The sequence below is a fragment of the Acanthochromis polyacanthus genome, chromosome 16, assembly GCF_021347895.1.
Source record: "Acanthochromis polyacanthus isolate Apoly-LR-REF ecotype Palm Island chromosome 16, KAUST_Apoly_ChrSc, whole genome shotgun sequence".
Classification (NCBI taxonomy): Eukaryota; Metazoa; Chordata; class Actinopteri; family Pomacentridae; genus Acanthochromis; species Acanthochromis polyacanthus.
The window spans coordinates 16,723,951-16,751,641 of NC_067128.1; the positions used below are offsets into that span (position 1 = coordinate 16,723,951).

Here is a 27,691-nt window from a genome sequence, read left to right on the forward strand (position 1 = left end):
TTGAAAATTGACTTTTATTATTTATTTCTCTACACAGGACAAAGCTTTTCACCAACATTGTACTGACATCAATCCCCGTTTTATTATAAAAGTTTGTTAGAGTATGAGAAATTGTCAGAAAATATTATCAAACCTACAAAGACAGCCTTTTCAAAACATTTGTGCGTTTCCATTTTCAACGAATGCTACACATTTAAGAAACAGAACACTACAGATGACAAGACATTTTCATACAACTGATGTACCTGGCACCATAACTGGTCAGAAGGTGTAGTATGTGTACAAAGAAACAGTGATATTAAGAGAAGAACGTGTCAGTTGCCACATATCAGTTTTAAACATACTAAACTGCTCCCTTTAAAGTTACTGACTTTGCAGCAGGTGAATCCTATCTAGTGGCTGCAAATGCTACCACCCAGCTACCGAAATGCATAATTCCTTAATCTCAAAAACTGTCAGCATTATGATCCAAAGCCAACCTCCTTTTTATCTCTCGAGGAGCTGATCCTGCTCCTAAGTTGACACACTGATGCACAAATACTGTCGGTTTGTTAACCATCCCAAACTAGCAGAAAAGGATTGTCATTGGTCCCTAAAACAACTGGTTTTGTGGTTAATATGCGGCAAAAAAAAAAACAAACAAACAAAAAAATCAACATGTGTTTAACTGGAGACAAGCAGCATCACTCATTTTAGGAATGTAAACCAGAAATTCACAGATTTTAAGAAAGAATATAAAAGTACCATGTCTAACACTAATTTCTAACAGTTGTCCATTTGTGGTACAAATATGCAGCACATGGATTTATCTGCCCATCACAGTGGCCAGCAGGGCCATTCGGATATACATGCCGTTCTCCGCCTGACGGAAATACGCAGCTCTCGGGTCTGTGTCCACCTCCGCACTGAGAGAAAAACACAACAGAAAAGGAACAAGAAATTAGTTGACCTACTTCACTATTACAGTAGAATTTCTAACACATCACATATGCAATTGGCAGTGGAAGAGCAGCTCTCAACAACATAACTAGTTGAAATATTAGAGTATGCACATGAAATATTTCATACATCGTAAAGCACCTTCCTGATTAACACAAATGATTACCATTTAGGTCATTTCAAGGCAAAAATGTCAAAAAAAACCCATCCCTCATTGCAGGTTTTTCATTTTTCTCTGTGGGTCGTTTGTCAGAAAGAAAGAAACTGACATCATAAAAGGCCCTTTTCCAATATTTCCTTGCATTCTACACACCAAACTATTTATCAAGAAAATAACCAGCACATTAATTGAGCGGGCTGCCACAAAAAGTCCCCAAACTGAACTTTCCTGTCCCCCTTCTACACAAGCTCTCAACCTCCATCCAAAACAAATAAGACTGTGTTCACATCACAGACTAGAGGACTGCACTGGAATTGGGATGCCACAGGACTTAACGCAGATCTCAGGGGAGCAGCCGGCTTTAATTCTGCTGCAGGCTGGAGCTAGCGGTCAAAAATGAAACTGCAGGCCCCCGGATTTACCACAGTCAGAAGCATGGAGTCAAGAAATGAAGCTGAGAAGAAGATTAAATCAGGTTTTCACCATACAAAAACTAAGTGAGACATGTCTGAGATATGAATAGATGGGGACCAGTTACTAAACTTTGGTACAACAAATGTGCAAAGTGTTGATGTACTGTCAGCAAAAACATTTTTCCTGCACATACTGAACAAAGAATAACACATTCTTATGAGTGCAGTTGTAATGTTATTAGTGTTACCCGTTACTACTAACATGTATGCAATGCTTTATTAAAACAATACAGCAAATGGCTTTAATGGTCAGAAATTCAGTGGAAGCGGGAATCAAAATATAATAATACAGTCCTGCACAGGGCCTCTGTGTACAGTACCAAGTCTACAGTAAGATTCAGTCTTTACTGTGAAATCCGTGCACACAGGTTTAAATGAAATGTGAGCGGCAAGTGTACGAGAATAATGGAGATTATTTGTGCTACAGTCATATTAAAACATTGAACATTTTAGTTTGGTTTGAAAAGGAACTTCTCAATAAATGTCCAACAACTTTAAACCTCATCCTCCGTCACTGTTGTGCATGTTTGTTTTTACCAGTTAGTAAAATGGCAACAATAAGTAACACTTCAGTTTTGGTCAGACTGTACTGACAGCAATCACACAGCCAGAAATTTAATAGCAATCAGATCTATGACCATATATGCCAGTAACAAAGATCTGACGTTAAAAAGTGATGTGGTTTGTCCAAACCTCTGTGAATTAAATCTGATTTACTTGGAGGAAAGAAAAACACAAGCTGGGCCTCTTTAGAATGTAATATGAACCAAGGAACTCAACAAAACAAGATATGTCCTTTGTCTGACCACATGATAATGTGGCTAAATCTGTCACTGAGCAGGTCTTACCTGATTTCATTGACTCTGGGCAGTGGATGCATCACCACCATCTTCTTCTTGGCTACAGTCATGATGTGAGGCGTGAGGATGAACTGACCAAAAGACTGACAAGAGGGACAGATTTAGAGATTCATGAGAGCCTCCTGCTCATACACTTCAGAAAACTTTGCACAATTTGAACCCATGCTGATAAAAATATTCCTCTAAGATATGATTTTCAATAGAGTAGATTTAATTCTTGCAATTTAAAGAACACAGTAGTTTGTTATCAAGAATCCCAAGTAAATCCAAACCGACCCTGTTCTTATGCATCACAAACATATTTACCATCCTTAAATGTCAAATGCAATATTAATACAATGAAGGGACGCTGTCAGTAGAAGAAATGAAACAACTCAACTGTGTTACCTCAGCCAGTGTTTCAGCATTTAATGCAATGTCGTTGTTCACGATTGAGTTTGTCACATTTGTGTTTTCTGCGACTTTATCCTCAACAGACCTCCCAGTAAACAGCATATCTGCCCCATATTGCAGAGTTGTGACAGCGTGGAAGATAATCTTTTAGCATCTTAAATGTCATCATTCTGTGAAGCATCATCCTCTTGTTTTCTTGTGAAAGCCTCATAAATGTCACTGCATAAGCCTCCGATCAGTGCTGGTGTTTCTATTGAATGTTATGTCAAACTGCTGTTATTGGAAGGGTCTTGATTAAAAGGTGCGCTTTTAAATTTGTGTGTGTCGACGATCAATTTGTCTAATGTATATTTTTAGTACGGATTGATTTAATCTGATGCAATTCGTAAATTTCCCCGCTGTGGGATCAGTAAAGGTTTAATCTTTATATATATACCACAGCGACAAATACATGCATTATTAAACAGTGTCCTGCATATTACGTGTTGGAAATATGAGTCTGAGCTGAAGGAAAATCAGCTGATGAAATCAAACTTACAGCTTTGTACTCCTCCTCAGATGCAAACCTCTCCTTCTGGATCCTCGTCATGTAAAGGACATCGGTCTCAGGTAGAGCCTCCTCAATGCTCTCAAACTCCTCCTGCAAAATAAAAACGTACAAACACACAATCATATCTAGTCGCTTACTTTCTGTGAAACTGAGAAAATGAGACTCGCACACATTTCTAAGAGCTGTTTTTTATATGCATTTGTACACACAGTGTTGCTGTTTAGTCCCCACCTGTTTGATGCCCTTTGAAGCCACATAGCTGATGATCTCTGCTGGCATGTGGAGGTTTTTGGGCGCCACATAGCGCAGCGTGATGCGATACTGAGTCAGCAGTCTGGCCAGGGAATGAACTGTGCGGCCATGTTTCAGATCTCCCACCATCGTGATCTGACAGAAAACGTGGGTCACAGTGAGTTTCTCTGCACAGCTTTGACCCAGTTTAGGATCAGGATTTAAATCCAAGTTGTCTCACCGTCATGCCATTGACCGTCCCCAGCTCCTCTCTGATGGTGAAGACGTCCAGCAGGGCCTGGGTCGGATGCTCCCCAACACCGTCTCCAGCATTAATCACCGGCTTACGGCAATGACGTGATGCACTCTGTGTACGATAGAGGTGGAGGCGTTACATGAAGACAACACTGAAACTCCTAGTGAAGTGGTATGAGCCCAGAAACATCAAATATTTAATGCATTTTTGATGATGATGATGATGATGATAGGAAAGAAACTATAAAAATGCCAAAAAATTTGAAAACAGAAACTATTTTTTAAAATGTACACATAATTTTGCAGAGAAAATGAACCCACAGTGAGGAAAAGTGTGGCAGGAGCACAAAACATCCACACTGTGTTCAGAAGGTTAAAGAGAAATACTTAACATAAAAAGTTCCCATGTAGACAATGTTATCAGAGACATTCATTTTTCTCCTAACTTCAGCTATGAATTAGGAAAAAGTACACTTTTTGACTATCTGAATGTCAGTGATTTGAAGGTGCTGTGAAGGTGCATTCATTTCTGCTTAGAAAAAAAACAAACGCTTGAAACAGCAGCTTTGCCAGCCCTGAAACACACCTCTACAGCTCCAGGTGTCGGGTGACGGAGCACCAGGACGTCAGCGTAGCAGCTCATGGTCTGAACAGAGTCGGCCAGCGATTCTCCTTTTTGTGTGGATGAAGTGAACTCGCTGAAATGAACGACGGAGCCACCCAGACGCTGCATAGCCGCTGCGAAGGAGCTGCTGGTGCGAGTACTGACCTCATAGAACATGGACGCCATCACTTTACCCTAAGAACGAGGAACATGTTTCAGAAGTGGTCTGACTTGATAACGTAGAAAAACGGCAACATGAAACATTTTTTGGAGGTACCTTCAAGATATCCACACTTCGTTCCTTCTGGACCATCAAACGCAAAGTGTGAGCAACGTTGAAAAGGTGTGAGATCTGAAACGAACAAGAGACGCAACATTTACTGTTAGGTGCAGTATGTAGAATTAGTACAGTTGTCCCTTGTCTATCAACGAGGTTACGTTCCAGTTCCCCCCGCAACAGATGAAAATCCGAAAAGCAGCAATCATATTTATTTTATTATTTATATAAATCTAAGGCTTTGTAAACTCTCCCCACACACCCAGAGCAACACAGCGCAGCAATCAGACATGTATGTGAAATGGACAAAGCCAGATGCTGAATGCTGCTATACAGAAGAGACAAGAGACTGATGCCATGGTCGCTCAGCCAATCAGAGCCCAACGCTGTATGCTATGCATTTTATTTAAATTAAATATTTTTTTAATATTCTTTCATTATTATTTTTATATATCTTTTTTATTGCTTTTCAATTTTTAGGCTTTTGTAGGCTTATTTTACCGCAAAAATAATTAAAATAATGCAGTGATCGCAGAGCCGGTCGCTATGACTGAACTGTTGTGCTGCAATGCACCATGATGGGGGTTTAAATGTCATTACTGTGGTTTATGTTAGTGTTATAAAGTTATTAGTGTTTGTGTTTAGTCAGCCTAGTTAGTTTGATCAAGTGTCATGTTGTCAGGACCATGACAGTGAAGTGTGTTTGATGACTTCCTGCCACATTTTCTAAGTAATGTTCTGTGTGTGTCAAAATAAAAGCATCTGCCAGTTGCAGAGTGCATAAAAGACATTCTTTCTCCAATGTCGTTGTTCAACACAGCTCGCAGCATGCATATATAATCCTGTGATGTAGCGTAAAATTTGTGATGCCAAATGCAATTTAAAAAGCTGTGATACAGTGGGACCACTGTATTCAAATTTGGTAATTCATCCAACACTGTATCGTCAAGTGGATTTTCAGACTGCTCAGTCCAGTCTCTAGCGTTGCACGGAAAGTTTGTCACTTCTGTGTTTGTGTGTTCTTTCGGTGTACCTGCTCCTTGCTGAACTGGCTGACAGACAGGATGTGTTGGCCCACCAGCGGGTGCAGCAGAGGAGACATCTGGAAGTGTGACACCTGTCCAAGAGGTATTTGTCCCGGGCCAGACTGTGGGGAGAGCAGCCTGGACAGAGGAGGAGGATGGCTGTAACCGTCACCAGCACTGGCTGGTGGGAGCATGACCATCTCTGCAGAGGTCACAGAATCACAATGCAAAGGTTACTCAGTGGAAATCAGTGATCTATGAACAAGTCAGCACAACAAACGGGTAAATATTACTGTATTTTACATGTAGCTGAATGACTCTAAATTAATCTTCCTAGGGTTTATTACAGGTAAGAGCACACATTTTCCTAAATAGGCAAATTTATGGCACCTCCCCAAAGAGAGATTAGCCAAAAAAAAAAGAAGCCATTAACAGTTCTAATAAATTAGCTTTTACTTTGAAATGCACTGATTTGATGGATTTATTCACTTGGTGCCAAAGGTTTTGTGGAAAGCCATGGAAATTCAGCAGTACTTGTACTACCTATGCTATTGTGAGATCTCTACACTGTAGTCTGGCAGCTTTCGAGACTGTACACTATAAAGAAGAAAAATGCCAACGTCAGGCTTAGTTTTACCACTGGAGTGAATGTAACTCTGACCTGAAGGAGCATTTAATATGCCAAAGCATTATGTGAGTTGTGGTACCTGGTGGTAGGCCAGGATCAGAGGAGCGGTGGATGCGAGGTGGCAGCAGGTAGCTGGCCTCTCTAGCAGCGCGGCGAGGACTCTGCGCACGTGTTCGGACCAGACCATCGCGGGGAGGAGTAGGACGTGTGCGCTCAGGAGTCTGACAGAACAGAAGAGTGTTTGTAATAAAGACTCCCGCATAAACTTACTGTGGAACAACAATTAGGTCAGCTGCATTCGATTTCAGTACTTGTGGGCTTTCTTTAACAGGTTCAGAAGGTTGCACTGAAGCAGCGGGCCACGTCTTCACGTCTTCACCATAACCTGGAGGAACCAACACCTGAAGGAGACAAGAGGTTTTCCCCAAACAACTTAAATTACATGCATATATAAATATAGACTATAGAATGTGAATGTGCCTTCTCTTTGAGAATAAGAAGACAATTACACAAATTTCCTCCCCCCCCCCCCCCCCCCCCCCACACACACACACACACACACACACACACACACACACACATAATACACAAATATGTGCACACTGTATGATAAGGTCTAGTTATGCAGGTCCTCTTTGTTCCTTCATCTGGCTACATAGGCCACAATAAAAATACTGCTGGTATAAAGTAGGGGATCATGAACCAGTATAAACTGCGTTGTACCTACAGCTGTTAGTCTGCTGCCAAGGAAATTAACTGTGTTTATAGATCAAATTAAAAGTATCACTGATGTTTTCACCTCTGGCTCGTAAACACAAAGAGTCTACAACAACTAGTGTGTGCAAGAGTGCTGACCTGGCCGTCGATGTAGGCCACTTCTCCTCGTAGGACCACGCGGCGGACTTTACCCTTCACCTTCAGACCCTGGAAAGGAGTCCACTTGGACTTAGTGAACTGCATGGCCTGAGGAATAACCCACTCCTGCTCCAGGTCCACCTGAAAGACACAAATTCATGTTAAAATTGGGGGCATTTGTTTTAATATTCTATACAAAACGCCACCTGTGTGCTTGTCTGTGTACCTCCACGTAGGTGTTTTCCTGGACAGGCAGGTTGAAGATCCTGCGTGGATTGTCATACAGACGTCTGATGATATCATCCAGAGTCAAACGTCCATCACTGACAGCGGTCAGCAGCAGCGGCAGCATCGTTTCCAGGCCGGGGTATCCAGGAGGAGGACGCTCACTGTTCTTCTCCTCTACAGCGTGAGGAGCTAACAGAGCAAAGAAAGGGGAAAAACACTGAGGACTAAGGAATGGATCGATTTCTGTGATCGGAGCCTGAAATGTGTGCTCACTAACCGTGGTCTGTAGCAAAGCAGTCGATGATGTCCAGGTTCTCCCACAGTGCCTCCATGTCCTCACGGGTGCCCAGCATGGGTCGAACCTGAGCTCGTCCGTCACCGATGTCTGGCACGTTGTCCTCACACAGAAAGAGGTGATGAGGGGCCGCCTCACATGTGACCTGGATGCCCTTTTGCTTTGCAGCTCGGATTATCAGGATCTTAAAGTCAGAGGAAGTTATGGGTGTTCAAAGGTGCAGAAAAAAAAATCTAAAAAAGCACATCATATGAAAGTACTGAAAGTCCAAGAAAGTCACAGGATTTTGGGGATGTGCATAATACTCAGAAATGTTTAACCAAGTTTGCACGTTACATTTTACACATCAGTAGAGAGATTAAACTTAACAAAATATAAATAACTAAATAAACTGCAGTTTTTCATCTTCTTTTCAAATAAAAGTGCTTCAAAAACTTGGCTTATACAAAAAAAAAAAAAAAAAAAGAACAAAACCGTCTTTACCTCCTCCTTCTTGGCCACGTGGCAGATGTGAACCGGCCGCTGGTAGAGCTGAGCCACCATGAGGATGGCAGCCACCGTCTGCTTCTCAGCGTGAGCCACAATAGGCATCTGCTTGGGCCACTTCTCAAAGTGCTGTAAACAGAACCAGACAATTTAGTTGGAGAACCTATTTTTTACATATATTTGTGAAGATCGCAAAGCTTCTGCAAACAATAACTATTTAAGGCTGAGTAAAAGTATATATAGTGATATAGAAGATAAGATATAACCAAACGATGACTTTTTCATCAAAGTGTGTGCGTTCCTGGAAGAGAAATAGTTCACAAGTGCAAAAATAGAGGTCAGCAATCAAAATCGAAACAGGTGGTGCTCAAACAAAGTGTAGTGTAAATACACAGATTTGACTAAGAGTTGGGTCAAGCTGAACCTGTCAGATAGTGAGGAGTTAAAACAAAAACACAACAATCTAGTAGAAAAGTAAGAGGAAAACTGTATATTCAGGAGAGAATAAAAAGCAAGAACACAAAAGAAATGCAAAATGACCTGATGAAACCTTGAGGCTAACTTTTTTTTTTTAATTTTAAATGAAGAAAATAAAAAGATCTTCATCCTGATAAAAATGAAGAAGATAAAGTAAGATGCAAGCAAAACAACAAAAAATCTGCCTACCTCCATCCACAGAGACACGTTGTCCATCTTGAGGGTGGAGTACGTGTCGTTCAGGTACATCTTGAGGCCGGCAGCCTGGCTGGCGATGGACGGCAGCACGGCAGCATTGTCTGAAGCAGCGCCCAAATACAGGGCGTAGTCACAGCGGCAGCCTGCTTTGGCCAGCTGGTAACATAACACAGGGTTTATTTAATAAACTTTAATTTGAATATGAGCTTCAACTGGGGTTAGTTAATTAACTGAACACTAAAATAAACTAAAGAAATTACATTACTGAGAAAAAACAATTCAAGACTCAACACTTGAGCGCTCCCAGTGCACCACCATTTAGACCAGACAGAAGAGGAGTGTTTTAACTTACAGAAACAAACTAAGAGAAACAAATAAGTTCTCAAAAATCCATGCATGTACCTTCTGCACCATGGACAGAGTGCTGGCGTCGGTGATGGAAGGCGCGGTGTTGGGCATTGCACATACAAGGGTCACTCCTCCAGCCAGAGCAGCTGCTGTACCAGAGGAGAAGTCCTCCTTGTGGGTGGCACCAGGCTCCCGCAGGTGAACGTGGACATCGATCAGACCTGGGATTCAACCAAAAAAGAAAGATTTGACTGAATATCTTCAGACAGCTGGTGTGATTATGTGCACATCGGCAATCTGCTTATTGCTAGCAAGTGGAGTTAAATGACGATCGGTGTTGGTTTGTCTGTCTGTGTCCGTTTTTCTTTTGAACTGAGTATCTCCAAAATACAAAACATTGGCTGCCATAGCTTTTGTTGCAGTTGCTATCAAAAATGTTTGTTTACTGATGAGCATTATTTATTGCTCCAAGGTTTCTGCAGTGTTTTGGCACAGCTTCATGTCGAAGGTTGACGAATTCATTTCTCAGAAACATCCCTTAAAGATGACAAGCTGCATCTGTTGTCTGTATCAGTGACAGCATCTACGTTTTAGTCATTTAATTTAGTTCTGTCTGATCACTTCTACAAACACCCTGACATTATGAAGAGCAAGAAAAGAAGAAAAAAAATGTCTGTTCTATATTTTAAAGCTGCAGACAAATGATCAGAGCTTCTGACATCAAGCACAATCAGTCAGAAAAAAAGAACAAGGCATCAATCAGCTGCAGTGACTCACCAGGCAGACGGACGAGTGTCTGGGATGCCATGCTGTCGATGTGAGTTTTCACTGGTGGAGTCCTGCCAATCTGACGAAGAGCCTGCAAACAAGTCACTGACCTTTATTTATGTTGCCATGCAACTCCAGGAAGTACTTGAAATAATATACAGCACGTTGAACAGTTCTCAATCCCTTTTAGAAGGACTTAAAACAAAAAAAACCCAGACACAACTCACCTGAACAAACAGCTTGGTGCACTTGATATCGATGATGAGTGGGACAGAGTAGTCGATGGCCATGCGTCTCGTCCTGTAGCCTTTAGTGACGAAGGAAGAGAGTCGCCGACCTCCACTGTTCCTCATGGAGAGGTTAATGACCAGGTCAAAGTGGTTCTCCTCCAGGTAGTTCATGATGCTGCGCTGCTTCTCTTTGGTGGCACATTCGCTGTCTTCCTCCTCAAACGGCCAGTCGACTGCCGTCACCTGGACAAACGATGACATCAGGCTATTTTTCATAGCTTGTGATCATGACTTTAGTTACCCCAGTTTCTCTTCTATGATTGGCAAACATTTATTAGCTTATAACTAACTAACTTTAAAAACGCTGTGCTGGTGGTTCATTAAGTAGCACTACACAGTTTAATAGGTGTTCAAGTGGCATCGTCTATTATTTAATGCGACATGTGAAACTGTTGAGTTGGGATTCAGATTCTAAAGATTAAAGGCTTTAAAAACAAGTAAGATTTAACAACAAGCACATGCACATCACCCTGTAGGATGAAAACACTCATACCACTGTGAGTCAAAGCAGTAAGGGCTAAATACTAAAACTAACTTCTCTATTGTCACATCTCGTTAACAGTGTCAGAGTGCGTCATTCTATGCCTTATATGACTTCTGTAGGTGCTTCCATTTAACTATCATCATTTTTCTACCAGCTTGATGAAGGGAATCAAAACATTAAGAATATATGCTGAGAATTACCTTGACTCCATGTTCGGTGTAGAAATCTGCAGTACCCAGACTGGCGTACAGGTCGTAGCCCAGAGACTCCAGAGCCTGCACAGTCGGCAGCAGCTCGCTCTTGTTCTACAAACACAAATCAAAGGGAACAATTTGATTAATCAAAGTTATCTGAAGACCACCATTGGCTAAAAAGAGACATTTTGTTGCTTCAGTCCTGAGTCTAACTCAATACAGTCTCCCTACTTTCTTGTTTTAATTTTCTCTCAACTGTTTGGTTGTTGTGTTTTCTAGTGGCAAGAATGTAGTAAAACACCTCAAGTGGTTATCTTTAAGATGGACTTATGAAAAATGCACAAACCAGGCAGTCTTTCATTTTCTTTGTACTATAAATGTAGATGTATGTACTATTATTGCCAATTACTCTCTATATTTGTATTTCATGTGTTTGATGCAGTTTTATTGGATTATTTATTCTATTTATTCTAGTGTGAGCATTTGTTGATTATACTGTGTATTTTGATCCCCAAGAAAGGTAACAACTGATGTGGATGCAAATACCTGAAAAACAATAACAGCTCAAACACATTCGGTTCCTAAATTGTGTTAGGAATTGTATGCTTTATTTATTCATTCTCCAGTTCCAACTATTTTTATCAAGCACACACTATCATGTGACGGATTTGTTTGGATGGAATCTGCACTACATTTCCACATGGATGTGCAGCCACAAAAGACATCTGGTAAACACAACCCAAGACTGCTGATGTACTTTAATGTGCCACTACGTTCCACTAAAATGCATAATTTCAACTGCCAGCTGGATCACCGTTAAGCTGAACACAGTGCTCACATCTGCTAAATGACCAAATCAGCGGTGCATCTCTATTTAAAGACCGTTTCACTCTGACGTCTGCCATAACCTGCAGGTACCTTATAGGTGCCGATGGAGAGCAGGATGTTCTTCTTGGGGATCTTGAAGCCCGTGGAGAGCATCGCTTTGAGGTAAGCCTCGTATCTGTTCTCCCCAAAACAGGCGACTTCTCCAGTGCTGGCCATCTCCACCCCAAGCACCACATCAGCTCCGGCCAGGCGAGAGAACGAAAACTGAGGAACCTGAAGGACAGGTGACACACAGTTAGAACAGACTGTACATATAACATGTACGTTGCTACAGTGACGTCAAACATTGCTTTGTTAACTGCAGTTTTGCAGGTTGGAGGTTAGAATTTGGCTGTCGCCCATTATTTCTGAAACTAGATGTGACAGGCGGATGTGACTGAGACCTTGAAGTCACTACGTATGCCAAAATGGTAGCAACCTGTCCATCATACAGCCTCATAATTAGCAGCCTCACCCTAAGATACACCCTGCTTTTTCCTCGGTTATAGTCTAAAGGGAACCACAATGATTGAAAGTCTTCTAACTAGTGATTGAGAGAAGGAATTTATTAGGCAAATGTTACAGAGGAAAAAGATCAAGTGAGAAATAGTCATTCTCTTGGATTTCCAGTCAATCCGACTTCTTTTTGCAACCACAGGAGTCGCCCCCTGCTGGCTGTTAGAAAGAATGCAAGTTTAAGGCACACTGACATTCACTTCACTTTTCAGTTCTTTAAGAATCATTTAAAAACAGTCTGCAGGTGAAAAGGAATGTGTGACATCCACTATCCATGTTCTTTACGTGACTGTTGAGTAAATTTGAAGACAACTTTTGAAATGTTGCAAAAAGGAAAATGTAAGTTTGGCTCATTTCCATTAACTGTTTTGGAGTGAATACACAAGGCCACTGACTGTAATAAAGTGCGAGAAGCCAGAAACAAAACAAGCTGGGTGGCGACAGCTAAAAACAGTGAAAAAGAAAAACACAACTTTGGCCAGCAACAAGGGAAGAAGTGAATTGTTGTGTTGTCAATCAAGAAAGCTGTAATTAATCTTTCATGTCAGCTGGTATTGGTCATGTTTCATGTTGTCCAGAGACAAAAACAGCAAAAACAAGCAGAATTTATTTTTAACAAAAGGTGTTTCCAACCCCCAAGAAGCACATCAATCAATAAGATATTATAAAGTATATTACAAAAATATGGCTAGTGAAGTAAAAGGGCAACGTGTCCATAAATCACATTTACTCCAACAACAGAATAACATGCATGATTAGACAACTTACCTTAACTCCCACAATCCCTTTCCCTCTCATTAGGCCCACAGGCTCCACATTCTCCCCCATAATGGCTTGAGTTGCCAAGGCAACGAGGTTCACTCCCAGTGTCTTGGATACAAACGGGAAGGAGCGGGAAACTCGGACGTTGCACTCAATCACCTTCAGCTGGTCATCCTGTCAGGAAAGGAACAACATCATTAGTACGATTAAATTCAGTGTTATTTATATGGCACCAATGCACAACAACAAGTAATTTCAGTGCACTTCCAGTATGGTCAAGACCTCACAATATTACACTAGAGAGAGAAAATAGACACACTCAGCAGTTCCACAACAGTAAATCATTATTTCTAAAGTAAAAACAAAATAACTAGAACCAAGTCATCCCTATAGCTTCTCTTTACATCATTCTGTTTTTTTATATCACTTCAGTTTTTTATTCCAACACTCACTTCCTCACCTGCTCCTTAATCAATACTTAAACACAGCTAAACGTAGCTGTCTGGTACAGCACTATAAATAATCCATGTCAGTAGGAATAAACCATCTTTCATCTTTTTGAAATAAAGAGGAGTTAGCAGAACAGCGTTACATTTCATAAAACTTGTTAGAGAACAATATCGTCTGACTACTAGGCAAGAAAGGGGAAAACATGATCATAGTACGAGTGCACATATATGCAGTCCTATTTTGGGAACTCCAGTCTGACAGACTCAGTTTGTTTTAGTATAATAATCAAACTCAAAACCCACTTCTCTTCACTTCAATCATCAACCCTGACACTGTCTACATGTTAGGATTTATTCATGTTGCTGACACATTTGGCCTTCAGCTGCCATTTTCAACTGACCTGAAAGCTGCAGTAGTGATTGTTGGAAAGACAGTTAAATACATTTTTTTTTTAAACTGTCTATGTTGACTTATAATAAGCTCTACAGCAGAAGTTGCATTTTTTGCCAACTTTTTTATCCTTATTTTTCTCTGATATTTCTCACCTATAAAGGCTTGGCTTTGCTTTTGAATGTGCACAAATCTGGGATGTGAGCAGTAATTTGATTGTGTATCACCGGGTTAAGTTTGTTTCAGCAGCTAGCATTACATTATTTTACTGCATGTAAATTAATCAAGCAAACCTGAAATCATAAAACACCAATTATTCTGGCTTTTTTAAAGCATAACTCACAATGTTAAACCTTATATGGAATCACATCCTTGAAACAAGAATATCTGGGAGACTGATCGACAGTTAACACAGATGAACTTCCAGACTGATTCTCACCTTGGCAATCAGCTGCAGATTGAAAGGTCCGGTGACCTGCAGCTCCTGGCCGATGGCATGAACGATCAACTTGATTCTCTCCATGGTTTTCTGATTGAGGTCCTGAGGTGGCGTCACCAAGGTGGCATCGCCCGAGTGTACACCGGCATTCTCCACGTGCTCAGAAACTGCAATGGCCATCACCACTCCGTCACAGGCTACAGCATCCACATCTATCTCCTGTAAAATGTAAAAACAGGACACACACAATGAACTCACTGGATTTAACATTTTCTACAGTCATTATTGTCTTTTCACTCACCTTGGCCTCCTGTATGAATTTAGAGATGACGACAGGATGCTCCTTGGACACAGCTACAGCGTTAGTCAGGTATTTCTCAAGGTCGCTGTCACTGTAGGCAACGTTCATGGCCGCTCCGCTGAGAACGTAGGAGGGACGAACCAGGCAGGGGTAACCAACCGTCTCGCAAAACTTTACAGCAGACTGGAGAGAAGAGAAACTAGAGATGTGACGACTGAACAAAATTTGAAGAAAACAAAAACAGAGAATAAATTCATCAAACTCCTGAATTATATCTAGATTTCTGCATCTTGACATTTACTGGCACATCACGGCAACATTTATTTGATTAATCTGATACTTTTTATGAAATACATTAAATTGTAAGGGCTTATATTTTAGCAGCAGAGCTAGTTCCTCTTCAATGAACTGTACCTCGGTGTCGGAGAGCTCCTTCCACTGGGGCTGGCTGATGCCCATGGTGTCCAGCATTCTTGAAAACTTGAATCTGTTCTCTGCGCAGTCGATGAACTCGGGGGAAGTTCCCAAGATGCGACACTGCTGGCGATGCAACGACATGGCGATGTTGTTGGGCAGCTGGCCTCCCATCGAGAGGATCACTCCCTCTGGGTTTTCCCTCTCATAGATATCCATCACCACCTGAGACCGGCATGAACATACGATAACCTCAAAATCATCATGGTGAAACATATGTATCATCAATTATTCTTAACACCTGTACAATCTAATGCAAAACAATGCAATAATGTTGCCATAGGTACATTCATGAAATTATTACACTACTGCTGGTTGTATGTTTAAAAAACTGTTTTAAAATCTATGAAAATTTAGCTAATTTATCCATATGATGATAATCTAATCAGGGTAATTAAAAAAGTTATGTATTATTCCATGTATATGTTAAAATGCTGTTTTTCAAACATTTCATAGCTCTTCTTGGTGAGGAAGCACCTGCGGCTGCAGTAAGACCCTTCTGAAACTGCTCAGTAAAATTTTATGCCCCTTATATCCATCTACAGCAGTACAGTGTAATTTAGAGCAATTTGAGTCAACTGAGAAAAGGAGCTCTTGAAACTTTGGATCAGCAACAAAAAAATAAATGTGTAAAAAAGACTTTAAAGCAGCAGTGGAAAAGTCTTACCTCAAAAGAGATCTCATCAAAGTAGAGGCGGTCACACATGTCATAGTCTGTACTGACTGTCTCTGGGTTGTAGTTCACCATGATGGTCTTATAACCCATCTGCAAATGATGGAATACTCATTTAGTAACTTGGATCATAACAACAGTTAGTAATCATTTCTTTTCTATGACAAAAAATATGCAGGTAGGCACACAAAAGAGAATCAAAGTGCACAGAGCACTAACAGGAGTTCTCATTGTCCAGTCGTAGTTTTCAGGGTTGACAGATGCCGTTTCTCTAGTACCGCTGGTTGTAAAATCTATTAAAATTTAGTTCATCTATGCATGTGATTATAATGTAATCAATCTAACTAAATATGTTATGCATTGTTCAATTTATATCTAAATGCTTTTCTTCAAACATTTCAATTTCACTGATGTATGCATATATTTTAGTGGTACATCAATCTGCAGACCTTCTTTGTTAAAAAACAAACAAAAAAAACACAAACCCCAGACAGATAAAAAAAAATAAGAACAAATTCTACAACTGATAGAAGAGATTTTTTTTCTTTTTCAAAAATGCCTCTCACTGCTATTTAAGCCATTAATGTAACAAACTTTAGCTGAATCAAGAACAGGTCAAGGGTCTGCAGCATCATCATGTCAGCCTTACCTCCCTGAGCTCTGTGATGCACCCGACTGCGCACCAATCAAACTCCACGCTGCTGCCGATGCGGTAAACGCCCGAGCCGATCACCATGACGTGCTGATCACTGAAGCTCAGGTCGTTTTCGGTGCCGTGGTAGGTCAGGTACAGGTAGTTTGTGTGGGCGGGCCATTCAGCCGCCACGGTGTCGATTTGCTTCACCACCGGCAGGATGGACCAATCGTGACGCAGCTTTCTGACCGCCAGCTCCGTGCTGTGAGGAGGAAAAAATAGTTTGTGGGAAAACTAAAAGCAAAGCAGTACAGGAAGAATTCAACTTAAGACTACAATTTTTGTGCGTTTTAGACAGTTTCGTATTGTTTGATTTATGGTGTAATTTATATAAATAATGATGAAAGAAAAGTTGTACATCAAGTTAAAATAAGACATCACAAAAGCTTATGGCAGCTACTTTGTCCCTTGAGGTAATCTTTATACAGTAACATTTTATTACTCTGACTTGCAAATCAATTTGTTGTGCCAAATCACTGCTGCAACCAGCCGAAAAATAAATCCGTCAATCCCTCGATATTCACCTCTGCACAGCCAATGCTATCTGCTTGTCTGAGAAGCCCAGCTGTTTGGCCTTACGCATCACCTCTGGAGGCATAGTGCTCTCATCCTGGACAATATAATTAAAGAAATGTCAGTGAGAAGAAAATGAAAGCGACATTAAACTGATCTAAATTTCCAACACATGTAATCGCTCTTACCTGGTTGTACGTCTCCAGGAGTCGCTCGTGGTCAGCGATGTTCTTCATCTTGTGCAGGAACCAGCGGTCGATCTTTGTGAGCTCATACAGCTGATCCACCGTGTAGCCGGCTCTGAACGCCGCCGCCAACACAAAGATTCGCTTATCTGGGGAGTCTGCAACTCCTGGTGAGCAGAAGGGCAAGAGCAACGCATGGCAACATGTTTAAATGGACATCTGGAGCTATTGTGGCACTCAGTATTTCTCAAGCATGAGGATCGAGCTAAGAATGTTGGCTTATTTTCTATTCATCAGCCATAAACAGTATCAGTAGAAAATTCGCCTTCTAACATTTAGTAAAAGATTCTTCAGTAAACACAGAACCAGTAAAGATAATAACAGTATCATTAAAGGTACACCTGTCAGAATCCAGCATAAAGCCTCGACAGACCATCAGCACCATCTGTTGGCTCAGTTTAAACACAACATCAACTCTGCTGTACCATGAGAACTCACTAAGGCTACGTTCACACTGCAGGCTAAAGTGACCCAAATCTGATTTTTTTTGCCCCTATGCGACCTGTATCTGATCTTTTCATGACAGTCTGAATGACACAGATCCGATTTTTTCAAATGCGACCCAGGCCACTTGGATATGTGGTCCTAATTCCAATAGGTATCGATCTTTGCTATGCGACTTCAGTCTGACTGGCCAGGTCACATTTATCCGACCTATACGTCATTGGTACACGACAAACGTCACTATCGTTGCCAACAAATACAGCCCAACGCCAACAGGTTTGCTCACCGATATCGGCTGCCGAAGACGTGTGTCTTGCCGTGAGAGTGTTAAAAAGAGGCGCTCACATATGTAGGTAAATGTCGCCCTTGTCATTCGAAAATTCTGAATGAGTCCGCATCTGTGAAGCCTCTCACATCATCACACCACTCATGGCTGCGACTTCGCACCCGCACAGTTCCCTGGACAGATGTTGCTGCCACTGCCCCACAAAACGTCAGGGCCAAAATCCTGGCTCTCTTCCTCTTGACCTTCTCCTTAAAACGATTAAGTTATAAATATGCTGGCTCCGGCTGGACAACAACTTTAAAATAGCCAGACATGCTCTACTGTTAGCGCCATGTTTACTTCCGAATCCTAGGACACTTTTGGGTCGTGTGAGGTTCACACAGGAAATCACATACAAGTCGCATTTAATTGGAAATGTGAACGAACTCGGGGAAAAAAAAAAAATGGATTTCAGAAAAAAAATCTGAATTAAGCATTAAGCCCTGCAGTGTGAACGTAGCCTAACTCTGACTTGTGATTATTTTGACTTGTTAAATTGAATTTTTGGGCCTTTTTCCCCGTTCAATGTAAGATTTGGAGTTTAAAAAAAAAGGCTGCTTATTTTCAGTATGTGCACTAAGGCTCAAAAAATCTTCAACATTGATTTTGCTTTTCACAGTAACGAGTATTTACTAAACTCCCCCAACAGTTCCTCCCCCAAGCTGCTGGCATGACACACCGGTAAAGACTGAAATGGCATTTTGACAGTAGTGGATACAGAGCACCTCACCACAGGTTGAGAAAATAAGGATTACTAAATTTAACAGGGATTCTTATTACCCCAGTCACACCTTAAAATGTACATGTCAATAATAAAAAATGAGACGGAAAATTTTAAGAGGAAGTGCAAACCTTTTCAGAGACAGGCTTGATGGTGTGATCAAAGCCGACACAGTTCTCATCCACCATCCTCAGAGCTTTCTGAAAGGCCTCTTCAAAGCTGCGGCCGATAGCCATCACCTCACCTGTTGAGAAAAACGTTCAGACACTGGGTATACTATCGACATTAACTGTGTAGATCCACCTTGGACATTGAAAGGCACCTTTCCCCGCTTCACACTCACTGCCTTAAACATACTTCTGATTCTCCAAAAGAACTGGTGCAGACCTACTTTCTGATGGTGCTGTTAAAGTTAATATCACGCCAATCGTTTCCCTCTCTTACCAACACTCTTCATGGAGCTGCCAATCTTGGTGGAAACTCTGAGGAACTTGCTGAGATCCCAGCGGGGCACCTTCACCACACAGTAGTCCAAACTAGGCTCAAAGTTTGCCGTTGTTTGGTTGGTAACAGAGTTTCTGAAGGAAAACAAAGATATAGTTGACATGTTTTTCATAACTTATAACTAAAACATTACAAATTTAAATGAAAGTAAAAATGTGTTTAAATCCAACCAGAAATTAAGCAGGAAAGTGTAAATTATTAACCCGCTGAGCTCTAAAACCTGCCAGCGTGGCATGTTATCATTCACCTTATCTGTGATGCATTGTTCAATTGGAAAAAAAATAATCTAAAAGGTAAAACTGTAAAAATGATATTCAAAAAAAAAAAATCGACAAAATAGGCCAAACTAGTTGAACTACCTTGTTTGATGAACATTATCTGAAGCTTTTTCTAAGTCTCTCTGCTATGCATAAATAATGTACAGCACTCAAATAGTTACAATTTAATGCTGGGATCTTCTTACAAATGTTTTATTGATTTACTAGCATATTATCTGCCATCATTAAACTGAGACGCGTACTTAAGCTGCGGCAGTGGGATCCCGAGGCCAAGCTTGGCTGCTACGTAGGCCAGAGGATAACCGGTTGCTTTACTGGCCAGAGCAGAGCTCCGTGACAGACGGGCGTTCACCTCGATGATGTAGTACTGCAAAACATTGTACACATAAGTTACAGCCTGTGGATTTGTATGAAACACCAAAGGACCAACGCAGTCCTCACAGATAAATGTGCTTTTCAAACCTTTGGTCTTCATTTGTACCTGTTCAGACTCAGGGTTCAGGGCGTACTGGATGTTACACTCTCCAACAATGCCAAGGTGTCGGATGACTTTGATGGCTGTGTTCCTCAGCATGTTGTACTCGTGGTCATTAAGTGTTTGACTGGGTGCCACCACGATGGATTCCCCGGTGTGGATGCCCAGTGGGTCTATATTCTCCATATTACACACCTAAAAAAGAAGAACCAGCACAAATGGTTAAGCAGCATAGCAGAATAAAATAATAAAAAGCCCCTGTGACTTGCTCTTGGATATTTAAATACATTTTTTCCTATTTCTCCACTGGGTTCTTGGTACTCACAGTGACACAGTTGTCGTAGGCGTCTCGAACCACCTCGTACTCAATCTCCTTCCAGCCTTTCAGGGATTTGTCCACTAGAACCTGAGAGGTGTGAGCAAAGGCTGACGTCACCAGAGAGGTGAGCTCCTCTCGGTTGTTTGCAAAGCCGGAGCCCAGACCACCAAGAGCGAACGCTGAACGCACCAGGACAGGATAGCCTAGACGCTCAGCAGCTGCCACTGCCTACAGCAAAAAAAAACAGATCAATCTTATCATTAAAACCCCAGTGGGAAAAAAAAACAATACAGAAGTGAAGTTCTGCTGGGATTGTGTCTCCTCACCTGCTCCACTGACAGCGCTGCTTCACTGGGAGCAACATGTTCATTGATCTCTTCCATTTTCTCCACAAAGATCTTCCTGTCTTCAGTCATCTCGATGGAGGCGACTGGTGTTCCCAGAACCTTAACGTTATACTTCTCCAGGACGCCCAGCTTCGTCAGCTCCACGCCACAATTCAGAGCAGTCTGACCGCCGAAAGTGAGCAAAACTCCATCCGGACGCTCATTTTTTATCACCTGTTAAAATCAATCAATTAAAAATTTGTTTGTCGAGCACTTTACGACAACATAATAGAAGACCAAAGTGCTTTCCGGACAGAATAATAAACAAAACAATATAATTTTGGATTACTATAAAACCCATAAAAACACAAAACTACAAAAACCATCAAAACAACAAAGCAGAAGGACATGCAGCACTCAGTCCAGGAAGCTATCCAGGTATTTCAAAAGCTGGTATTTCCACATATTCTGATTTACTTTATGAGTTAGCACACTTTGTCAATTACAGAGTTACAACAGAGAGAATCCATACCTGTGTCACATACTCTGGCGTAATCGGGCAGAAAGTAAACTTTGTCAGCCAGACCTTTGGAGGTCTGAACGGTGGCAATGTTGGGGTTGCATCACACCGTCTGGATATTCTCTTCTTTCAGAGCCTTAATAGCCTGGAAACAAAACGGAACAACATCGATTGGAATACAGAAAAAGCCAACTTCAAAAATCTTTATAGTGACACATTCAGAGCAGAAAGTGGCCAACATATGTTCTACTGTCTTTCTTAAAACCTTAACGTTTGCTCATACAGCATAACCAAAGCACGCCTGTGGCCATAACTTCACCTACAAGCCACAAGAGGTGACTTGAATTGCTTTCCATCAGCGACTCATTGATTCCTGGTTTGTCATACACCCCAAAAATAACTACTGCCAGTTTTACCAAAGAGGTTTGTTTTTAACCCACCTGGAGCCGGAGTAGTCAAACTCTCCAGCCTGGCCGATGGACAGTCCTCCAGAGCCTAGGATCAGGACTTCCTGGGTCTGCAAATCTCCTTGGCCTTTGGTGAGCCAGGGAAGGTGAGGTGGTCCATCAGACGTTTGTTTCCACTAGAGAAAAATCACACAAGCATTTTCACTTGTAGCTACTATTCGTAAGAACTGCTCCAATGTGCTTTTTCTTGACCGATAAAGTAGGGAAAGAAAATTATGAACAGATACATTAGAAAACCACATAAACTTAATAATAAACATTTTGAGGACAAAACCCCCTCCACGCAAGCCAGGTATACTTCATTTATTGTTAGTAAAATACAAACTGATCGGCTAATGTTAACATCCAAATTAATCTGGCTTCAGAAAACAATTCTAATATTCACAATGATGCTACTAAAAATATTATTGGTCTTAAATGAAAGAAAAAAATTTAAAACAAAAACTCTGAACAACGTAAGTACCAGATTGTGCAGCTTTGCCCTCTTTGTGCTCTTTCACTGTGTTGAGGAAAACATCAACAGGCTGACCAGATCTGTGGGTCCGGCATGTGCTCGGGGTGGAACTGAACACTGGAAAAAGTGATCGCAGAGCATTTAATCAACATTTTCAACAAACATTCAGAACTTTCCGGTGTGAATGACAAGCATAGCTCAGAGGCTGTTACCTGAACAGAGGCTTGGTGTTGTGCACGATGCCTTCGTTGGTATGGTCATTAGCGTTGGTGAAGAGCACATCCCAGTCTTCTGGCAGGGTGTCTGGGTCGACAGCGAAACCGTGGTTTTGGCTGGTGATGAAGCAGCGGTCTGTTCCACTGTGTATGCACGGCTGGTTGTGGCCACGGTTACCATATCTGAGAAACAAAGAGAAAAATTAAAACTGTTTTAAAATAACGTAATGTTGAGGATGCTGTCCACCGCTGGCTTGAGGGTTATGACTCATCCTGACCAAGTCCTTACAGCCACCTTAGTAATGCATTGAACGGCTGTTTGAAGCCAACAAGACCGGACCATGATTGCAATTTCAATAAACACTGAATACAAAAACTGCATGTATAGTCAAATCTGATGCCACGATATAAGGCTCAAAAAGAGTTTCTCAAGAGGTTCCACTCCTGCTACGCCTGTAACACAGTTTCACAACACCCGTGCTTCTGTCAGCGCAATAACATGATTCACTGGATGCTTCCCGGTTCCACTGTTTGCACCGACTTTTATGGAGCAGGAAATGCATCATATAACAGCCATCTGGACTGAATTCTTGCATAGATTTTTGTTCCGATTCTTTAAATGGCAAGTCTCTCCCTTATCAGATCTTTAAACTGTTTTTATGTGCAGCTATCTGAAAACACTTGTTGTCTTTGAGGATGACTTCACTTAAGCAGCTTCTGATGAGGCATTATCAGTGGTAAAGCTTCAATTGTTCTGTCATTTTGGGGTATTAATGGAGATCATTAGTCTTAAAAGGCACCGATGTGAGAAACGTGAAGAAATCCTATGGCATCAGTCATTAACAATAGCGACAACACCTCCTTCACATTTACAAAGCTGCTCGATGTGACACAAAATCCCACAACCCAAATACATGCAAGTGCTCCTAAACAGGGGCATTAGTCAAACCATACTTTATGGACAGATTTAATACGTATTATTTTAATTATATATGAATGCATTCCACTACACTATTTTCACTTTATCCTCAAGTATGACAGGGATTATGTGCAGAAGTTGTATGGGTTCAAAAGCATTTTGTATCATATCAACAATGTGAAAAAAAACAACATTTCTATCAATTTTGAGGGATTTAAATGAATTTAAACTCTTAAGTTAATCGGTAAAAGATTACACGGGGATAATATGCAAAACAAAGTGCATTACAGTAAAAGTAATAGTGTTAACCAGACCTAAATTTACATTTAAGTATCAATATAATCTATACAAGATAAGATAACTTTATGGATCCCACGCTGGGTAAATTTACAACCAGTTACGTAAGATGGGGCTTTAGACGTGCTATCCATTAAAACAGAAGAGACTCTACATGATTCAGGGCCAAATGTTGATACCTACAGTTTGTTTCCCTGTAAACTATTAGTAATCTGTCTCCTGAGATGCCTACAACATTGTAGCAGGGCAATGGGAACGTTTGCTGCTGGTCACTCCGACCTTCACACCGAGCCTGATAAAGCTGCCCTCAGTGGCGTCTCTTCCTAACCCCTCAGATGTGTCTGTGAGGTGCAGCCGCCTCGGCTTGTGTGCCGGCGTGTTTATTCAACCTTTTTCATAACAAACCGATCAATCCAACACTCCGGCGCTTGTAGGAGACACCAGACTGCTGAGAACAGCAAAAACCTGAAATTCACATCACAGCTCTCCCAAAGACAGTGTGAGAGGGAAAGTCTTGTGTTTCTAGAGAGTGTAGAAGGTCACTGGGGCACATATCTGTCTTTGTCTTGTTTCAAAAATCTTCTATAAGCTTGGCAAAAGACTCACTCAGCTCTAGACATGAGCGTGTGCTGCCACTGCATTAGAAATTCAACTACAGTTGATTCTTCTGATCTGACACATCTGATTCTTTAAACGTGCGACAGTTCAGCAGAGTTGAAAATCATTATGGTAATCAGATAACTGCATTTAACTGCAATTGTTTGTCAGCCAGGAATGTTACTGATAAATGAAGAATTTATTGGCACAGGCATCACAGTTGTTGTTTAGAATTCCTTCAGACAGTGATGTGTATTCAAGTTATCTTTAGGTGTATGCAAGTGTTCACACGGAGGTACTGACTTCATCTTGTAGGTCTTTGCTCCGATGACCAAAGAGAGCAGCTGGTGTCCGAGGCAGATACCAAAAACTGGCTTTGGGTGATCCACAGAGACCACTTTCCTCACATTGTTGATGGTGGCCTGACAGAGCTGTGGATCTCCAGGACCGTTACTGATGAACAGTCCATCGAAATCTGGAAAAGACAATTAAAGATGCCCATGTAACCACAGATACACGTTGTCCAATACATGGCAAAGACCTCAAACAGAGGGTCATCAACTGATGAGGCTGCCTGTGAACTACAGAGGTTGATATAATCAGAGAAAGAAAGTGATAAGATGCTTCCAGAAGATATTGTAAAGTCATTTTGGATAAATCAATGCCATTCATATTGGCTGCTGAATTTCCAGTATCACTGCTACTGCCAGCTTGTCTGTATCACCACTGTTTTGGAAATATAAGATACCAATTTTCTTAATACAAACATAAACCACAACAATAGCAAACAATGAGTTACAGTATGGTGGAGACATCCTACAAATCTTGTTGACATTTTGCACATTGTCTGACAGTCTAAACCCATTCTGTAAACAGTGCGTGACTGACCGTTGGGATCCAGCGGGTGGTCCCAGGGTACCACAGTAACACGGGCTCCTCTCTGAGCCAGGCAGCGGATCTGGTTGTACTTGATACCACAATCCACCACTGTGATTCGCAAACTTCCACTTGGGTTGAACACTTGTGGCTCCTAGAAACAATCAAAAGAGAAATAACTTTTAACTGGCAGCCAGCAGACAGAGTCAAAACTAGCAAGTCTCATGTACAACAAGACCAGCACAATGCGATCAATTCTCTTGACTTCTTTCATTTAAAACCTTTGTGAGGCATAAAAATCATCCGTTAGTCAAAAGTCAGAGCTGGTTACCTTCATGGAGACCTCCTGGACCAGGTTTCTCTGGTCCGGGTTATCAAAGGGAATACTGCTCTCAGGAGTCCCGTCCATAACCAGTTTTCCCAGCATGGTGCCCTTCTCTCTGATCTTTTTGGTCAGACAGCGAGTGTCAACCCCTGATGTACATAGAAGTCATATAGTTACATGTCAGATTCCAAAGTGTCATTTAATATGAATATAAGGTTTGATTCTGCATGATTCATCACATTTTTCATATCAATTTTCTGACCTTGTAGTCCAGGAATTCCTTGCTCTTTGAGCCACTGGTCCAGTGACTTGACTGAGCTCCAGTGACTGGGACTCTCTGCCAGCTCTCCGATAATCAGAGCTGCAGCGTGGATCTTGGACGACTCAAACCACTGAGTAAGACAAGAAAAGTTCACCATGTCATGTTCATTTAAGCAGTTCATCAAAATCACTTCATAGAGCACAGTTTCTCACCTGTGGAGAGTCAAATATTTCAATCCCCTACTTTTAGCTTTTTTATTTGAAACAATTACTATAGAGGGTACTCTGGCTCATTTAAACCACATCATTTCTACCCCAAAAGAAGCATTATGATAAAAAAAAAAAAAGTTCAACCTAAACTTTTTGCACCCTCAGTCTGTAGGCACACCATATGTTCTAATTTTGTAATAAACGTTAATTAAGCACTCACCCTGCTTAGTCCGAACTCCCCCTCTTCATCCTTGGGCACACCATAGTTTCCAACCAGAGGGTAAGTGAGGGTCAGCAGCTGGCATTGGTAGGATGGGTCAGTAAGGGCCTCGGGGTAGCCCACCATGCCGGTCTGAAACACTGAGGACAGAAAATTTGATCCACTTAGTTGTATCGGTCACGTTCGTGCCCTCAGTTACTTTTACCAAAATTCACACAGTGTGGACAAACACAAATTGTGTAATTGTTTACACATGCTGACTGTTTATTGACACTGCAAATGTTCATTCATCAGTAAATTGTATCCTACCTACGGGTGTTTCTGTAATGACCCTTTGCATGGACTATGGCATCCAGATGGGAGGGTTTTTCTCAACTACCAGCAGACCCGCATTCCAGTTTGTTGCGAGTAGTTTGTCTCACCAGACTAAGCTTAAAATTCCTTCACTTTTAATGCTGCTTTGCTCATCTACAAAGGCAGGCACTTCAAACAGTCTTGTATATAATCACAGTTGTCTAATCCTTAATTTGGCATTCATATAAATCACAGGTGGATCAATAATCATGGCACACTTGTGAATGGCATTCATAAGAGGACAAGATAGTACACGTGGTTTGACGAATAACAACGTGTACAAACTTAACTTTAAATGACTGATTGTTGAATGGAGTGTGGCAGCATGTTGCCACAAGGAGAACAAGGGGCAGATTTACGGGAGTTTGGGGGTTGGACACATGCCTGCACACGAAACGGCCAAAATAACAAAATACATAGCTGCAAAAGTTTAACCTAAAGTTCTCTGTACACACAGGCGGACTTTGTACAAGATAACCGTTGTTAAACTTTAGTTAGCTAACAATTTAGTGACTCACCAACTTCCCCAGACACCGACACGTTTGCCCCAAAAACGCGGCCTCTGAACGTCGTCCCGTCCTCCAGAACCAAGGATGCCATCTCTGCCATGTTGGGAAGGAGGCTGAAGTTAAGCTCTTCTACGGGATGACTTGAAGATGTTTCGGAGCGCTGATGAGCCCCGGACCCCACGTGAACGTCACGCCGCGCGAAGACGCAGGAGATGAAGAGCAGACTGAAGAAATAAAAAAACACCGACTAACAGCAGATTTACCGGCCGAACGCTAACCTGTCGGTGTTTGAATGAATCCTGGGTTAGAGGCGGAGCAAAGAAAGTGAAAAAGTGTCTTTAGTTGGATTCTTCGCCGGTAAGTCGGATGAGACCATGAAGGTAAAGTGTTCCACACGCTCCGCCAGAAGCGTGGAAGTCTGCCTCAGCGTGCGACGGTCAAATTTGACGCACAGACGTACTGCATCCGTGTCAGTGACTTTCACAGTAAAAGACAAGTTTTGAGGTAGAACGATTTCAAACAGTGGCTTTGGAAAGATCAAGAAAATCATTTCAACATTTACTGAAATCAGTAGTATAATAATGACCCTACATTTTTGAGTGACTTCTAAGCAGCTGAAGCAATATTTCGAATCTGATCTGTAATTACAACAAACTACAGAGGTCAATTGGTAACTCCAAAAAAAATGTATGTATATATATATATGTCAGGGTAGAGACTGTGATTTGGTAGA

At 41.4% G+C, this 27,691-nt stretch overlaps 1 protein-coding gene across 1 annotated transcript; it reads right to left on the reverse strand.

The window, feature by feature from the left end:
• cad (carbamoyl-phosphate synthetase 2, aspartate transcarbamylase, and dihydroorotase) lies at nt 1-27,517 on the reverse strand. Its single transcript, XM_051960956.1, is given in 49 exon segments — nt 1-905; nt 2,421-2,515; nt 3,364-3,465; nt 3,607-3,762; nt 3,848-3,973; nt 4,448-4,660; nt 4,743-4,817; nt 5,776-5,969; nt 6,475-6,616; nt 6,707-6,796; nt 7,251-7,391; nt 7,477-7,667; nt 7,756-7,957; nt 8,257-8,388; nt 8,926-9,090; nt 9,337-9,503; nt 10,060-10,141; nt 10,278-10,523; nt 11,025-11,129; nt 11,937-12,119; nt 13,170-13,337; nt 14,443-14,661; nt 14,744-14,926; nt 15,158-15,382; nt 15,885-15,983; nt 16,540-16,786; nt 17,109-17,194; nt 17,286-17,434; nt 17,437-17,449; nt 18,964-19,076; nt 19,277-19,410; nt 19,857-19,981; nt 20,096-20,284; nt 20,415-20,636; nt 20,735-20,968; nt 21,267-21,293; nt 21,295-21,399; nt 21,691-21,761; nt 21,764-21,865; nt 22,185-22,241; nt 22,244-22,267; nt 22,270-22,292; nt 22,388-22,573; nt 24,507-24,678; nt 25,092-25,233; nt 25,411-25,553; nt 25,667-25,796; nt 26,096-26,235; nt 26,968-27,517. Coding segments are annotated over 49 exon segments (6,726 nt in total). The 5' UTR covers nt 27,059-27,517; the 3' UTR covers nt 1-805.
• Nucleotides 27,518-27,691: the final 174 nt, after the last annotated feature.